Here is a 17549-nt window from a genome sequence, read left to right on the forward strand (position 1 = left end):
TTCTTTACTGTATCTCGGATTCTGGTTATTTCCAGAATGTCAGACTGCTTGGAGGCACCTGAAACATGAGGAACTATAAAACTCTATTATTTTTTCTCCATTGGAGAAAATAATTTAGTGTCAAGAGAAAACCTTTAAGGAGTACCATCTTCAGTTCTGGAGTGGGGTATCATCAGCTTTGTTGCTTAATATTTGGCTTCAAGTGTGGAAGAAGGCAAGTTGATATTACATCTAGAGAAATTGGAGATGCTCTTGCTACAAGAGAACTGGATTTAGATACTGGGATTCCAGCATGTATGAGATAAAAGTTGTCCTCCCTTGGAACCACCCACCCACCCATGTGCACTCCAGGAGTTTCTTCATGTTCATCTGTCCTTGTATTTATTGACAGTCATACAGAGATCTTTGTTTACTCACAGTAAACGTGAGATAAATGGCGTGAAACAATCAGAATATCCTGAACTTGATCATTTTTTCCTTCCCCCAACTGGTAAGATTGCTTAAACAAGCTACATCTACTTGAAAGGTTTTTCTGCCCAGCCCAATGGTTCTTTAAGGGCTAGACACAAGTTAACAGACTCTGCTCTGTAACAATAATGAGTTGATTTCAACTTTTCCACTTGTGCTGCTACCTAAAACTGACCAGACCTTAAATCAGTTTCATACTGAGGGTTTGTATATCCTAAAGTGAACAAGGTAAAGAACCCCCGTTAGCACATTCCTTGCAACATTGTTTCAATTTTTGCCTGTTTACTCCTAATATCTTCATTCCAAATCACTTTCCAAATGCAAATATTAACTTCCTTCTTAATAATTATCCAACCATAAGGTGAGCAAGCCAAAGGATGGGGGGGAATAGGAGTGAAAGGGCTTTAAGATTTGCCCTGCAAACCTAGTTTCCTCCCGAGTTGAACTGCAGAGAATTCCTTGTCCCCCCTCCCCCTCCCCAGTATTTGGCGGTGGAATCTCCAGGTGCTCTGAATATATTCAGGGACAATTTTTAATTGTCTAAGGGGTTACTTCCAGTGCTAGTATTTCTCTTGCATTGTGGTTCTTTGGTATCTGTCCTCAAACCCCAATTTGAGTGTTGATGCACAAATCAGAAGTGTTGCTTCTGATTTGTGCATTAATACTTAAGTTGGGGTTTGTGGAACAGATACCAAAGAACCACAATGCAAGAGAGATTTCAAATGCTATTATATACAGGAAAAAAAGAAATGTAAAAGGCGGTTCTGAGGTGACTTACACCTCAGCTTTGGAAATTGTCTCAGAAGGTGTTTATTCCTTTCTTGAGATATCATGTAAACATGAGCTCCTACCAAAACAAGTGGGAGAGGAAATTATTATTATTTTAATATTATGATTATTTTGATTTGTAGATGATGACTTCCAATGAGGTGAGGAGAACCAATGCCTGCATTTTTCAATTTCATTTCAGATTGGCAGCTGAATGCGAGGTGTGGACTACTGAAATTCTCTCTGGAAGAAATAGAAATCTGGAAACTTCCTAAAAGTATTTTGGACAGCTGATTTTGGTGAGCAGGCAGTAAAAACTATAGTTTTTTGCACATGTTTGTGGTAAGCTTGAAATGGTGAATTCTACCATCTCTGGGCAGTAAATGTAGCTTTTCAGGACTAAAGATTTGATTAAAGCTCTTCCTATTAATAATTTTGAAGTATTAATGTGATTTAAAGATGGCTAGAAAGAAGAAGGGGGAAAATAAAACTGGTTTACCTGCGTATGGTTAAAGAGTAGGTTGTTTTTTGTGATGTTTAATGATTATCTGGATTGGATAGTTTTTCTTTTAGAAATATACAATGGTGTAATGGATTAATCTTTTGATATCTAAATAAGGGGTTATTATGATAATTTTTAATAGTTGTTATGAGAGATGAGGGGAACCTAGACTAAATGGAATGGGGATTATATACTGATATTATTAAGGCTAGCTGAAGACTTAAAAAGACTTTATAGAAAATAGGGTAAGATATAGAATGAAAAGTTATTGTGCTGTATTTTAAGAGCCAGTGATATATTGTTAATCTTAATTAATATTGAGATGGAAAGGGAAGACTTACTTTCTTAGCGGGGCGGGCAGGTTGCAGTTTCTAATTTTTTTGTTTTATGTATTTTTGTGTTATGTTTTGTATAATTTATTTAACGTAGTCCTTAATAAAATTATGCTGATTATTATTTTGATTTATATAGCCATCCATCCCACATACATAACTCTAGATCCGTGATGGAGAGCCCTCTTTATGGGCACGCGAGCTGTCATCACAGCTCAGCTCCACCGTGCATGCGTGCGCACATCCCGCTGGCCAGCTGGTTTTCAGGTCTCTGCTGTGCTTGCACGGGGGAGCGGATCACATGTGGGAGATGCACACGCATTCATGGGGCCATGTGCACAGACTATGCACACGGGGCACGGGCACCCATTGCATTATGGTCACGGGCTCTTTTGGCACGCAACAGCAAAAGGTTAGCCATCACTGCTCTAGGTGCAATGCACATAAAGTACAGACCTGAATATCCTCCAAGAAATTGATAAGCTGCTTAGCTCTCATCAGAATATACCTTCCCCACCAATTTCAGTCCAGAACAAAATGGATCCCTTACCCACAAACTCCACATTTGTAGCATTTTCCAGCATGACCTCTCTGTAGAGGGATTTTTGGTCAAAATCCAGCAGAACCCACTCCTCCTCAGAGAAAAATACAGTTACATCTTCAAAGGACACCGGAACCTAAAGAACAATAGCAATCCTTGTTAATGTACAATTCCAGAAAATATTGGCAAATTCTAATGAAAAAAATATTCCACTTGTTGGGAACACGCCTTATATTCTTTTTGATCAATTCTTGAGGCACGTTTATTAAGCATGTATTGGAATATTCCTATATGACACTTCAATGTCTTATGTTGCCCAGTAGGTGATATAAGTCTTCACTGAACAACAAGTTGAAGATATTGGGAGATGTTCTCAAGAAGAAGCATGAGATGCTATGAATATATGGATGGTATCAGAACACTGGGAAGATGCTTACGGTCTAATAAACTGTTGGCTGGGACATATTAAATGGGCTTTGAAAAAGTGATTTAGACCACTGTGGAGAGCGTTTCATGTTCCTTGAATAAATCATGTTGCACTTTGGGAGGTGGGATACTCCTACCTGAGTTGGAAGTACAACCACTGTTTCTGCACCACCACAAAGAGGAGACCTTTTCATTGGTACAATCACCACTGCTCCATTCTCTGAGAATGACATAAAAGCAGAGGTAGTACATATTTTAAAAACAGTCCGAGAAAAACTTTGCCCATGGGGCGAAGATATTCTTGTAACAGGAACTCAGGGATATAAAGACTTCAGAGGCAATGTATACTTCTGAGGACTCCAATACATCAGAAGTCTTTTACCTGATGAGGTCTCCTGGGATGGGTCCTCCTGGGAAATCTTCCCAAAGACAATTTCTTGGGGGAGTTGTGACAGGTCCCCTAATGCTTTAGAACCTTGGGCAGCCATCCCCATGAACAGCGTACGAACCTAAAATAGCAACCAAACAAAATGTTACTGCCCCTGTTCCAAATTATTATGTCAGTGATGGTTAACCTCTTTGGTGCTGAGTGCCCAAGGGGTGCACACGCACACGATTGAACACATGCATGCCCGAACACCCAAAATGCATTGTAAGTGCCCCCTGCTCATGTGTGCACAATCCGCTCGTATGCACACATCCCCCGGAGATGAGGACTGCCCCCCCCCACGCATATGCCCCTCTCACCCAGTTTGGCTTCCAGGTTGGTGCAGGAGGCATTACAGGCCAAAAATGGGGTGCAAGGCCCCCACATGCCCTGTTTTGGGCCTGGAAAGTCTCCTGCACCAACTTGCACCCCCTCTGTGCATGTGCCCTCACACACGTGCACCAGAGGTGGGTTCCTACCGGTTCGGACCAGTTCGACTGAGTTGGTAGTAACTCGGCCGGCCACGTCCCTGAGCAAACTGGCAGTAGAAGCTGGAACCCACCCCTGCCGCACACATCACCCACTTGCACCCTGCCCACTGCGCATGCACTGCAGAGACCCGAAGATCAGCTGGCTGGCGGGAGGCATGTGCACATGTGCGGTGGAGCTGGGCTGGGGCGATGGCTGGAGTGTCCACAGAGGGCTCTACATGCCATCTGTGGCACACGTGCCATAGGTTCACCATCACAGTTATATGTCCTTGGAAATAATCATGGTGAAGATGGATAGAACCAATTACCTAACCAGGACAGGATTCTAGGAAGATCATCCTAACTATATTAGAATGGAAACCTGTAAATATTCATTCATGTTGATCTCACCTGCTGTTTTTGCGGCATTTTCTGCTCAACCTGGCTCAGGAGGAAGCCTTCAGCCAGATCTATTTCCTGAGAGCTGGTCTCTGCTCTATACATCCCGACACAGTTCTCCATCTGAGACAGGGTGGCCAGGGGCAGGGCCTCCAAATCCATCATTGGAGTTTTCGTGTGGTCTTCTTGGCTCAGCCACCGATCATAAAGACGGTGGAGTCGACTGCATATGTCTCGGAGTCCTTCAGCCTCCTGGTAACAGAACTCCCTGAAAGGGCAACGATGGACAACACAATGTGGGGTTTCTTCTTTCAGAATGCCCTGCTGAGTTCTTGCTGTTTGTCCAGGTAAATCCAAACTCTCTTCTGAATCTGCAGAGCAACTTTCATTCATAGGAGTAGAATCCCCTTCAGCCATCTTGGAGACTGAGCCATTTCTCCCCTCCATATCTGGCTTCTTTGGGAATTATGTCCAGCTTGCAGGCTAAGATAAAACCGCGTAGAAAACTATAGTCCAAAGCACTGACAAAAAACTCTCATTATTTCATATTTACAATTTACCTTCCTGAAAAATATACAGGAGAGCAGCTTGCTGGGATTAAAAGAAAAAACAGTAGATCACAGCCACTAATGAAAGGTAATTGCAATGAGTGAAAAAACATTTTTGGACATTGCCACATCCACTGCGGGTACACATTACAAAGGATATGCAAATTTCTCTTGAAAGTTAAGAACTCTTGAAGTTTGTGGGATATTTTTTTTAATATGTATCCAGGGTGCCACTTTTGCAAAGACTCAAAATATCAGGAATATTGACGCGGGGTGCAGATCAGCCTGAACCTTTGGATTGCGGCAGAAAGGATTACTTCCCTTCCTCCAAGCCCTGGAAAGGGGACGCCTTCCCAAGCCAGGAAACCCAGATCCTCTGAACTGCAGATGCTCTCGATAGAAACCCAACCCTAAACTTGCTTGGAGTCTTCAAGAGAGAACTGTGCAGAATTCAATCTCTAACCAAGAAGCTCCTCTCCTCGCCCAAATTAAGAGTCCGGCGCAGCAAAAATGGGGCAGGTGAGTGAGAAGTGCAGATGGTAGACGATTGGGGGGATTTCCAGCTTAGACCCACAAGATCCACCCCACTCTCCAGATTTGGAGACTGAAAAGATCTCCCGGCCTGGCTCGGCAGCTGGCCAGGATCCCCCGACTTCGCCGCTTTCCAAGCCAGGAGGCAATTCGCCGGGCAGCTGCGGGAAAGAGAAAGGCCAGCGAAGGAAAGTAGGAGCCGTTTGCAAGGATCGGTCCAGCCTTTGGAGAAAGCGCAGCTTCCTGTAAAGGGCTCCCGCGGCGTGGGAATGGTCATTTCCTGCCCTCCCTTTGCAAGCATCGGGCGAGATGCTTCCAGGAGCGAGCAAAAGCAATTCGGCTGAACCCGGAGGTGGTTTTGCAAAGGGGCGCCCTCTGGCGGGTCCTGCATGCCAAGCCTGCGGGGCGATGGGCGAGAAATGAGGGTTGCTGGAGAGGGAGATGCTGCTCTGTCCAGGAAACCATTCCTCTGCTTCTTAACCAATTTGGGTCTGGAGACCACGGAAATCTGAGAAAGAGCACAGGAATGAGATCTCGCCAATCCAAAGAGTGCCTTTCAACGCATGGAAACGTTTTCATCCTCAGTGAGGAAACTGGAGTGGTTTGAAAAGGAGCCCAAAACGTAACTGTCTCCAATCCAAAAAGTGCTTTTCAAGAGTCAACTGGACTTAACGATGAAATTCAATTTTTTTTACTACCGGTTCTGTGGGCGTGGCAGTGGGAAGGATACTGCAAAATCTCCATTCCCACCTCATTCTGGGGTCAGCCAGAGGTGGTATTTGCTGGTTCTTTGAACTACTCAAAATTTTCACTAGTGGTTCTCCAGAACCTGCTGAATTTTACCCCTGACTTAACTTGTTTCTCTTTGAATACGTTTTGCTTCTCATCCAAGAAGCTTCTTCACTCCTGTCCAGCTTAGCGGGACAGTTTTTATTTGAAGCGAAACGTCTTCAAATAAAAACAACTCCACTTGCTTCTTGAAAAAGCACCTTTGGGACAACCATAACCTGGATGATTGAGAATCCCCATAGACATTTAAGCTATGCAAGAGCTGAAGAAGCTTCTTGGATGTCTATGAAGGTTCTCAGTCATCCAGGTCCCAAAGGTACTTTTTTCAAGAGGCAGCTTGACTTTCTGATTTTTTCTTTCAAGACATTTTGCTTCTCATTAAAGAAACTTCTTCAGCTCTGACTGGATAGTGGGGAATCCATTCCCCGCCATCCAATTCCATTCCCCACCATGCAGTCAGAGCTGAAGAAGCTTCATGGCTGAGAAGTAAAAAACCAGAAAGTCCAATTGCCTCTTGAAAAAGCACCTTTGGGACAACCATGACCAGGATGACTGAGAATCTCCATTTTACTCTAATAGTTGGTCTCACAATAATTGAGGTCTAATTCCAGCAAAGGTCTGGCATTCAAAGCTATGTCTCCTGTTCACTTGTGAATGTTCAAATCAGTATTGCAAATGAACTATGGGGTGGGGCCAATCCCCAACTTCAGTTAGGATAAGTGCTTAACAAAAATGTAATTTTATATGAATGCATAGGAATGTATTTGTCTCACAGGTGACTTCAAGTTAGGAGAGTGTGTTGGGAGAATTTCCCTGAGTTTAAGATACCCTGTTAAAAAGGTGTGTGTGTGTGTGTGTGCAGACCACACTTTTTAACTTCAACCAACCCTGTGTTGTGACCCCAATTCCAATAATAAAGTGCAGGCCTTTATCTCAATTCTCTCTAGGCATTCTATTCACTTATTTTTTTCCATGCAATATAGACCATCATTCCCCGCTATTTCATCTTATCATACCAAGGGTAATCCTTAGATTAGGAATGCCATGAAAGTCAGTTAATCAGGTAGTCTTCAACTTACCACCACAATTGAGCCCAAAACTTCCATTGCTAAACGAGACAGTTGTTAAGTGAATTTTGCCCCATTTTACAACTTTTCTTGCCCCATTTGTTAAGTGAAGCACTGCAGTTGTTAACCTAGTAACACAGGTTAAGGAAATATGGTTTCCCCATTGAGGAGGGTTGCTGGAAGGTTGCAAAAGGGGATCACAGGATCCCAGGACATTACAACAGTCATAAATATGAATCAGTTGCCAAGTGGCAGAATTCTGATCACATGACCACGGGGATGCTGCAATGGTCATAAGTGAAAAAAAGCTAGGCTTCGGGGGGAGGAGCCTGCCGCCGTCGGGAGCTCAACGAAGCTCCTGTCAGGATTCTGGTTCGTATATCTTATAAGATCTATAGATATCTCCCCTTTCTGGCAGAAAGGGGCAGGGAGAAGGTCAGTCGTTAGGATCTCTTTGTAATTCATAGCTTTTTTTTGCTGTGAATGGAGAAGAGGTTCAACATTAGCTGAGCCTTTACTCCGGCCAGTTTTCCGCGCTGCCTTTTTTGCAGCCCTAGGCAGATTGCCCCCCCCCCCCAGGACAAAGCTAAGCTATTTAAAAGTCAATCCGGGCGGGGACCATTCCTGAGGAATTTCTTCTATTACTATCTAAAATACCAGCTTCAATTTCGCAAAAGGCTCCCTTTCTTTTTAGCTGCGTCACAAGATGGCGATCTCGTAGCTTTTGTGTTTGATGTGACGTACTTAGTCAGCCCTACCCTCCTGAAGGCTTCTCCGTACTAATTGCTAAAAGATTAACTGAGGGGAGCAGAGACTTTGATTTTTGGCTCGCTTGATTGCTTGTCTTTTATTTTTACTCTGGAATGGCTCCCAAATCTAAACAGAAGCGCTTCCTTAATAACATATCTCCAAAAACTGCTATGAAGCCGCTACCCTTGCCTCCTACACCCTCCACGGGAGATTTGTTAACACAAGAATTTCTTCTCAAAACGCTTAATGATTTCAGACAGGAAATTAATCAACTGATATCGGATTTATATGATCAATTTGATGCTAAAATTGCTCAGGCAAAGAAGGATATGATCGGAGTAATGACAGTCATGACAGATTATATTGCTGAAACGGAGGACAAATTGGAACTTTTGGAAGAAACTAATCTTAATTTGATATCCAAAATTCAAACGTTACAACAGGAAATTGAAAATGCTCAAAAACAACTTGTCATGATAAATTATAATAAGACTGCCTTTGCAATAAGAGTTAGAGGATTGCGTGAAAATCAACAGGAGAATTTGAAACAGATCTTCTTTGAGGCTTTCAGCCGCTTGGTGGGAAGTCCGGGATTTAACTTTGATTGGCAGATTCAAAGAATTTACCGCCAGAATTCGTGGGTAGCAAAACAGCGACAGCTTCCGAGGGACATAATTATATACTTTACCACAAGGGAATCCAGAAATGAGATAATACAGAGGCTTTACAGCAAGAGGTTGAGAATTGATGGACAGGACTTGATTGTTTTTAAAGAGATACCATCTCAAATATTAAGAACAAGGAGAGAGTACGCTTTCTTAACCGAAGAACTCAGAAATTCTCAGATTCCATACAAATGGGAAGTCCCAGCTGGTATTACAGTTACATTTGGCAACCAAAAACACCGCATTAATTCTGTCTGTGAAGCCCGAGAATTTTACTACGAGACCCTGAAGGCGGGACTTCCTGATTCATCCGGACCTGGAGAGAGACAAGGAGAAGGAGAAGACAAACAGCGAGACACGTGGCTACAAGGCGGAGGGTGTTGCTTTCCTCTTCCGGAAGGGCAGAAGACTAAAGAATAAAGACTTAGCGATGTTCTTAAAGCTTTATGATTTCCGTCTGGGATAAAATGGAAAAGTTGTATATCGATGATGAGACATGGAGACTGAAAGAAGCGTTGCTGATTGTGGACACATATTGTATATAAGATTTGTCTGAACTCTAACTCAAATTGCGCATGAATTATTTTCCTAGGCGAGGAGAGCGGAGATTGCGATCTTTTTGAGTTGTGGTCTGGGACGAACGGAGTTGGGAGGCGCGTGGGAGAGGGAAGGGTAGCGAAAGCTTAATTAGACTATCTGGGGCTAGAATGCAAGCTGATGTTTGTTTGAGTTGCTATTTCAATATAAGGTCAAGAAAGATTGGTCGGAGAGTCTTCAGGAAAGTGGAGTAAATATGGGAGGAGCAATGGATGCGGATAAAATATATATGTGGATATGGATAAAGGCAGGGTGGAAGGTAAAAAAATTTACATGTGGAGGTGGGTAAGGATAGAAAGGGAGGTGTTGGAAATGAAAAATGAAAGAAGTACTTGAGTTTAATGGTTTTATAGAAAGGTTTGGATATTCGGATAAAAAAGAGATAAATTAAAGGTCTGAATAGATAGACAAAGCAATGAGACTTTTAGTTGGGGAATCCTAACTGATCAACTTACCTGGCTCTAATACAGTTTGAAACCCTGCAAGTAGTAAAATAACCGAAATTTGGAATGAGCTACATTGTTTAAGATTTACAGATAATGGGAAGCTGTGTTAACGTAGTGGGTTTATTGACCCTTCTTGTTTCTCCTTTCTTTTTGTGTGTGTGTGTGTGTTTTTTTTATTTTGTATTTTTTACTATTCTCTTTTTTTTTCTTTGGCTTTACTTTTATTTTATTTTTTTAATTTTAAAGTTAGCTGGCCTTATTATACTCAAATGCTTGTTAAAGAATTATGCCGGGTATGGGACCTGCGAAGCCGTAAGGGGGTTAGGGAGGGGGGATTATAGGGGGGAGGGGGGAGGGTGGAATTACAGTTTCAATTCTTAGAACAATAAGAATTCACTTGTATACTGCGGCTCGTTTTTCTTTTTTCTTTTTTTTCTTTTTCTCTTTTATTTTTATTTTTTTTTAAAAAAAAAACAAACTGAAATGTATGGATACACCAAAGCGAGGAGAAGAGGGAAAGAGGAGGGAGAAGTAAAGAGGGAGTGAGAGGGAATGTAAGGAGGGTGAGATGGAGGGAGGGGGAGATGTCTGAGGGGGAAGGGAAGTAGAAGAGGGGAATGCTGGAGGGGTGAAATGAAAGTTGGAGGGGAGAAGAGAGGGTGTATGGGGGAATGAAGTGTCATGTTGGGTTTTTTTTTTCTCTTTTTTTTTACGCACAGTATATAAGTGATTGTATAAAATGAAAATGAAAATGAAATAAATAAAATGTATTTATAGTACAACTAAAATATAATATATAGGTTATGAGAGCAATGTACTAGTATGAAAGTTGTTGTTATTTGCTGACTCTCTATAAACATAGTTTATTTGTAATTTGTAAATTTGTTTATTGAAATCACCTTTAAACTACCCTTCATCTTTGCAAATAGAGTTAACTATGCCCAAATAAGATTTCAGCTATCTAATAAATGCATTTATATTTGTTTTTAAAAAAAAAAAAAAAAAAAAGCTTATAGGTCATTTTTTTCCAGCTCCATTTGAACGGTCATTAAACGAACTGTTGTAAGTCAAGGACTACTTCTATGATCAGAAACCTGGGCCTCCTCTTCTCCCGCCTGCCATCTGCAACTGGGGGCTTCCAAGATGAAAGCATCCCAACCTGCTCCATTTGATCTCCTGGGGATACAAGCAGAGCGTCCAACCCTTTGGAAACCCCCGGAGACAAAGTAGGAACAAAGAAACAGGATTTCCTTCCCCGCGGCTGCAGAAAAAACGGATCCGCCCAAGGCTTTTCCTCGCATGGGACCTCGATCTCAAAAAAGGCTGGCAGGCGGAAGCCACTGAGGCCGGAGAGCCACGCAGATGCATCTGCCGAAACAGACACCAAAGGCTGCGGGCATCTTCGTTCTCTCCAGGCTAAGGAAAACGAGTTCATCCCCTGTAGAAAGGCCATATTGAGGAGTGGTTGGCCCTTCCGGCCTTCTCCTTCGCTGTCCTGCCGGACTCCCCTCAAGGGAGAAAAAACACCTATGAGGCATCCTGCGAACCTTTGGAAGAACCGTTGAAAGGGGCGGGGCTACGATTTCCCACCTGTCTGTGAAGAGAAATCGAGCTACAAATCACCTCTTTTGGTAAAATAACAATAATATAATAGTAATATAATTAAATAATAGTAGTGCCAAGGGATTCTGCCCTAAAGTCCTTTTCAAGGATAGAACTTGCCTGCTACTGTATTGAAGATAATACGGTACTAGCAAACATTGTTCCTGAGAAATAGTGGTCTAAAAGGGACAGAAGATGATTGCTGTGACATCTCTGAGGAAAAGCTGTGGGAGTCCTGAAGGAAAGAAAAATCCAGAAGGAATCGAATTTCCCCAGTGGGAATGTTTCTCAATGGCATCCAATTCATTTTTTTAAAAAAGCTACCTCAGGAATTGCAGAAGTGTGGGGAAATACAGGTAGTCCTCAACTTACTATCACAACTGAGCCCAAAATTTGTTGCTATGGGGTCATTAAAAGAGGATATGTATTTTGGTATAAACATGCTGTGGTGGGACTGTAATTAAAGACTTGGCAGTTATATTAAACAAATAATGTTTAAAAATGCCAAGGCAAATCGTTTAGGTTGCCAGCAAAGCCAATGATATGGTTACAAGTACCAGTAATACTTCAGAGATAAGCAGCCACAAGACTATTTCTGAAATGAAGACTGTACAAATTCTTTATTATTCAACAGGGAAACACTGAAATATCATTTTCTTGATAACTTAATTAGTTTCTGAAATAGGATTCTGATTTCTGATAGGATAAACATAAACAATTGGATAAACAAATATCAATATACATTCTTAAATTTTGTGATACTGATATGAAAAAATAATCCAGCCTAAAAATTATGGGGCAGAGCTATATAAAATGTATATTCTCTTTTAGGTGGATACACTATCTCAGGGATCTATTGAATTCAATTCTTCCGTATCAACTCAATTGTTTCCTTTACTAATGATTTGTTCTTCATATGCTTGATTAGATGCTAACAAAAAAGTGTGAAAACCACTCTTGCCTATTCCAAATCTTTTCCTAAACAGCTGAATTGGATGATATTTTCTACCAAGGTAATTTATTTTTTCATGCTCAAGGGTTCCAGACACAAACCTATCCAAGCCCCAATCATTTGAATGGCTGCTTTTGAACTTTGCCTATTTAATAGCTAATTAAGAAAACGAGCAGCCTTCGCATTGCATTTTCTTCCAGTGGCCTCTGAATATGGTTGATCAAAAGAGTTTCTCTTACATATCCAATTGTGGGTTATTATATTCAAAAGGAAATTGGACCATAAATTTAACACATTTTCTCAATAAATGTAGCAATAGCACTAGACTTACATACCCTCTATAGAGCTTTAATCTCCTTCATTTGGCCCATCTATTTTATTATTTCTCTTCCCCTTCCTTCACTCTTAATTTTTTAGTAATCATAATCCACCACATTTCCATTTTGACACTGTGATAAAAAATGTAACCACTGAAGTTCTTTCCACACTACAAGTCTGTATATGGGCCCTCCTTCAAGTGGCTCTTTTTATGAGTTCACTTCTGAATAAAGCTCCTTTAGTGTTATATGCTGGTAGGTTGATTCTCCCTTGTGTGGTTCCTTTTATGAGAAGAGAGGGAATTGCTGTGTCTGAAACTCTTTCCACACTCCTGGCACTGATATGGTTTCTCGCCAGTGTGGATCCTCCTATGTGATTTAAGGGAACTGCTTACAGTGAAACTTTTTCCACAGTCCACACAATGATATGGTTTCTCACCAGAATGGATTCTCCTATGTGATATCAGGGAACTGCTTCTGTTAAAGCTCTTTTTACAGTCTGTGCATTTATATGGTTTCTCCCTTGAGTGGATTTTCTTGTGCACACTAAAATAACTGCTCTGTCTGAATCTCTTGCCACAATCCATGCATTGATACGGTTTCATCCCTGTATGGATCCTTTTATGGGAAGTAAGAGAAGTATTGTAGTTGAAACTCTTCCCACACTCCATGCATTTATATGGTTTCTCTCCCGTATGGATCCTTTTATGGATAGTAAAGGAACCACTGGCGGTGAAGCTCTTTCCACAATCTGTGCATGTGTATGGCTTCTCCCCTGTGTGGATCCTTTTATGAGAAATGAGATCACTGCCTCTATTGAATCTCTTTCCACAAACCATACATTGATATGGTTTCGTTCCTGTATGGATTCTTTCATGGGAACGAAGGGAATTACTATGGTTGAAATACTTTCCACATTCCTTGCACTTATATGCTTTCTCCCCTGTATGAATTGTTAGATGAGACGTAAGGCTCCTACCACAAATGTAGCTTTTTCCACACTCCATGCATTGGTATGGCTTCTTTCTGTGGACCCTTGCATGGGAAGTAAGACCACGTCTCATTGTAAAGCACTTTTCACACTCCATGCATTTATATGGTTTCTCTTCTGTATGGATCCTTTTATGGGAAGCAAGGTAACTCCTAATTGCAAAGCACTTTCCACATTCCATGCATTGATATGGTTTCTCCCCTGTATGTATTTTTTCATGGGAAGTAAGACGCCACTTCATTGGAAAGCTTTTTCCACACTCCACACATTTAAACCTTTTCTCCTTTGTATTGATCCTTTTATGAGAAATGAGATCACTGTCTGTATCGAATCTCTTTTCACTCTGTAAGCATTGTTTTTGGAATATCTCTTTTTCAGTTTCAGTTCTTTTAAAAGAATTCACACTTGGTCTTTTATGATCCTCTGGTTCCTGCCTGTCACCTGTTCAGAATGAAAAGAAAGAACACAGAAAAAAATGAGTTATTTAAGTTCTAAGTCTTATTATTATTACTAGTATCTGTTTGAAACAATGTGAATCCACAGTTGCTTCTTTTTTAGCTGGTGTTGGTCTTCATATATACCACGTTCTTCCCTAGAATGTCATGATGTGTATGCATAGTACATTTTTGGATCCAAGCATTGCTGCATTATGCAGAATAGCAGAGTAACAGAGTTGGAAGGCACCTTGGAGGTCTTTTAGTCCAACCCCCTACTCAAGCAGGAAACCCTATACTATTTCAGACAAGTGGTTGTCCAATCTAATCTTAAAATGCAATTCACTGATCAAATTATTGTCAATGTGCAGATATTTTTTTAAGTGACATCCCTGACCTTTTGGAAAGTCACCCAGCTTACCTTTTATTATAATTATTTTGATTAAAATAGCCATCCATCAAACTTATGTGGCTCTAGATATAATACACATACAATTAAATCAGTTCTCTCCAGGAAAAGTACAGACGTGAATGTCCTGTGACAAATCGATAAGCTGCTTATCTCTTATTAAAATATATCTTCTCCAATAATTTGAACCCAGAGCAAAAGGGATTCCTTACCCACGGACTTCACATTCTTAGCATTTTCCAGCATGACCTCTCTATATAGGGATTTTTGGTCAAAATCCAGCAGAGCCCACTCCTCCTCAGAGAAAAACACTATTACATCTTCAAAGGAGACAAGAACCTAAGTACAAAAGCATTCCTTGTTAATGTACAGTTCCAAAAAATATTTGCAAAATCTCTATCCTAATGACAAACTTTTGCTGATTCTGTTGGATCTTTAATCTTACTTAGTGATGGCAACCCTAACATCCTTCTTAGACAATTCCAGAGACAAGTGTAACTTGCACTCTAACATTCCCTTGGTCCTCCAAGTATTTAAGATATTTGTATTCCACATTTTAACCAATGCATTATGTTATTCACTAGGACACACTGTCTTCATTGGACAACTGGATGTGTCAGCCTCTGCTTCGCTTACTTGCTTTTGACTGCCATGGCAATGGGGGGGGGGGCATGGTATTTGGGATGGGAATAAATGGTACAGGAGGGATAATAAAAAAGGAAGTTTTGTTCTCACCATCTTCTGTGCATGCTGATGGCCGATGTTTGATCCTGGTCTAGGCCAACTGTCCTGCATACCAACCTGTTCTGTCTCCCCCCCCCCTTTCACGGCTCTTAACAAACGCAGGCAGGCAACTTAAAAGGAAGTCTTTCTTTATCAGTTCTCAGTTCAAACTGGCTTTGAGCCCAAAAATAACATAAATACAAGTCTCCAAGAATGCAAAACAAAACTCTTACAAGCAATGCACTTCTCCAGTGTAGCCTTGAATCAGGGTTACAAGGAACAGAAAGCACTTATCCAAGTGTAACAAGCAATGTTGTACGAACCAAGAAACCCACAAAAGAACGTATGTTGACTCCTGCGACTGGGGCGTGGCAGCATCCGTCCTTTTATCTCCAAAACCCCACTAACGAGCCCCAGCTGCATCGTTAATCTTGCATTCCGAAAAGACTCACAGCGGACATCTGCTGAGTCACAACACCAACCTTATGATGCAACCCACATGACACCTAAGCGAGTTGCAGATTGGGCAATGGGGTGAGGGTTGTTGGAGGGAGGGGGCTGGGCAAATGTTTGATACGTATGATTTCGCGCTTTTCTGACTCAGATCTTGCTTTACTTTGGTGCTATATATTCATAACTAGTAAAAGTACTTTTAATTCCTAAACAATGGAGTTGAGAGGTTTTGTTCTTGGTTACTGAAGGAGGCACGCCTGACAGGATGGACAATTGTTGGGAGAAGTCCTCCAGAAGTAATTTGAGATGTTATGAATGTACGAATGACTGTATATCAGATTAGTAGAAAGCTGCTGGGGTGGGGCTTGATGTCGTGATGACACTACATGCAATCTTGGGGTTCCAGGATTGCTGTCGATCTCTGTTGCTGGACAGTCCTTTTTGGATCTAAACCTTTCTGAAGGAACGGTAATAGAGAAGAGGAGGTCTTGCTGATCTCAAGGACATTGTAAAGTCCCTGATCGATCCAGGAGAAAGCTCTTTTTGCTGGCTACAAGAGAAGCAGTCAAAATGGCTGCAGAAGATTGGGACAGTCCCCTGAAATGGAAGCAGAAAAGGAGAGACTGTGTGTCAAAATGGTGAGAAAAATCCTTATTATTAGAGAAGAGAAAACCCAAAAGACTTAGTTAAAATAAAATTGAAGACAGAAGGAAGAAAGCAGCGAATTAACCCTGGTTTAAAACTATCGTGTTATCTTTTTTCCTTTAATTTTGTTTGTTTTCTATGGATGGATTTTTTACAAATGCCTCTTACTTTTAAACTGGACTGGTCTTTTTTCCCCCTTCTTCCTCTATATTTCTTCCATTTTTTGAATTTGTGGATTAAAAGTTTCTTTCCTCACAAGGCTCGGCTGGATCGTAATATTTAAACATTTTTTTTCCTTCTCTTCCGGAGTTCGGAGCTTAGAAAGAGAGGCAAAAACAGAGGGAAAGAATGTAACACTGCCATCTAGAGGCTAGAGGCTTGGCAACATCTGATAACACAAAGCTATTGGCTTTGTTTACTGAAAGGGACAGTGGCTATACAGGTGTTTCTTTGAAGGAAAGAGAAAGCTTTGACCTGAAAAACTTTACTGAATTTGTTTGAAACCTAGCAAAATGTTGCGATGCATAGCTGTGCCGGAACACGTATACAATAGCAGTAATGATTAACCATATAATTAGATCAGTAAAAAAACTGCTTAACTCTAAGCATTAAGACAGATTCCTAACACTAAGCAGATCAGTAATCACAGACTCTTAATTATAAGCATTGATTAGATCAGGGGTTACAAATGATTAACTCTCAAACATTAATTAAGGATTAGAAGTTTGCATGCTGGTAAAAGATTTATTGACTATGGGTATTCTTTAGGTCTACATGGAAGTAAATGAGTTACCATATATCATAGACTTGTACAACCATGATTGGTCCACATTGATTATGTGAATCCACCCTTTCCTTGTGTATGATCAATAAAAGAGGCCTCCGGATTCTATTCCGCGTCGGCCCATCCCAAGAGAGACCTGCCTCCGAGTCTTCTTTCATCATTGGCTTCATGGGCGACCCGCGGAGAAATCGCAGCAAAAGCCTTGGATGTTTTAGTGGCCGTGTCTATAACCTGGAAAAATGGCCCAATATGAAGAAAAGGGACTAACATTGCAAAGAATTATGCTAGAAATTCAAAAAGTCTTAATAATCACAGAGAGAATTGAAAAGAGACTTGAAGTTATGGATCAAAATACAGAAAGTATGAAGGGAAGAGTTGAGAATACTTATAAAACAACGATGAAATTTGAGGACAGAGTTCAAAAAACCACAGAGACATATGAAAGTGATAAGAAAATTGTTGACACTGACAGCAAATCGAGAGTGGAAAGAAATGATAAGTGCGAAATAAGGA

The 17549-nt window shown here is 41.1% G+C and overlaps 2 protein-coding genes across 2 annotated transcripts in view; both read right to left on the bottom strand.

The window, feature by feature from the left end:
* Positions 1 to 5652, bottom strand: part of LOC116502800 (zinc finger protein 208-like) — a 31836-nt gene extending 26184 nt beyond the window's left edge. Inside the window, exons 1-4 of the mRNA XM_032208729.1 lie at positions 4346 to 5652; positions 3420 to 3546; positions 3175 to 3257; positions 2621 to 2747 (exon numbers count right to left, since the gene is read on the bottom strand). Of these exons, the coding sequence (XP_032064620.1) occupies positions 2621 to 2747; positions 3175 to 3257; positions 3420 to 3546; positions 4346 to 4780 (772 nt within the window). The 5' untranslated portion in view covers positions 4781 to 5652. The remainder of the gene's footprint in view (positions 1 to 2620; positions 2748 to 3174; positions 3258 to 3419; positions 3547 to 4345) is intronic.
* A 6763-nt stretch (positions 5653 to 12415) lies between these two features.
* Positions 12416 to 17206, bottom strand: LOC116502553 (zinc finger protein 501-like). The gene is made up of 3 exons (XM_032208432.1): positions 17177 to 17206; positions 14644 to 14770; positions 12416 to 14029 (listed from the first exon to the last, which is right to left on the bottom strand). The coding sequence occupies exons 1-3, from the start codon at positions 17204 to 17206 to the stop codon at positions 12843 to 12845; spliced, it is 1344 nt and encodes a 447-aa protein (XP_032064323.1). The 3' UTR covers positions 12416 to 12842.
* Positions 17207 to 17549: the final 343 nt, after the last annotated feature.

Source organism: Thamnophis elegans, chromosome 2, assembly GCF_009769535.1.
Source record: "Thamnophis elegans isolate rThaEle1 chromosome 2, rThaEle1.pri, whole genome shotgun sequence".
Classification (NCBI taxonomy): domain Eukaryota; kingdom Metazoa; phylum Chordata; class Lepidosauria; order Squamata; family Colubridae; genus Thamnophis; species Thamnophis elegans.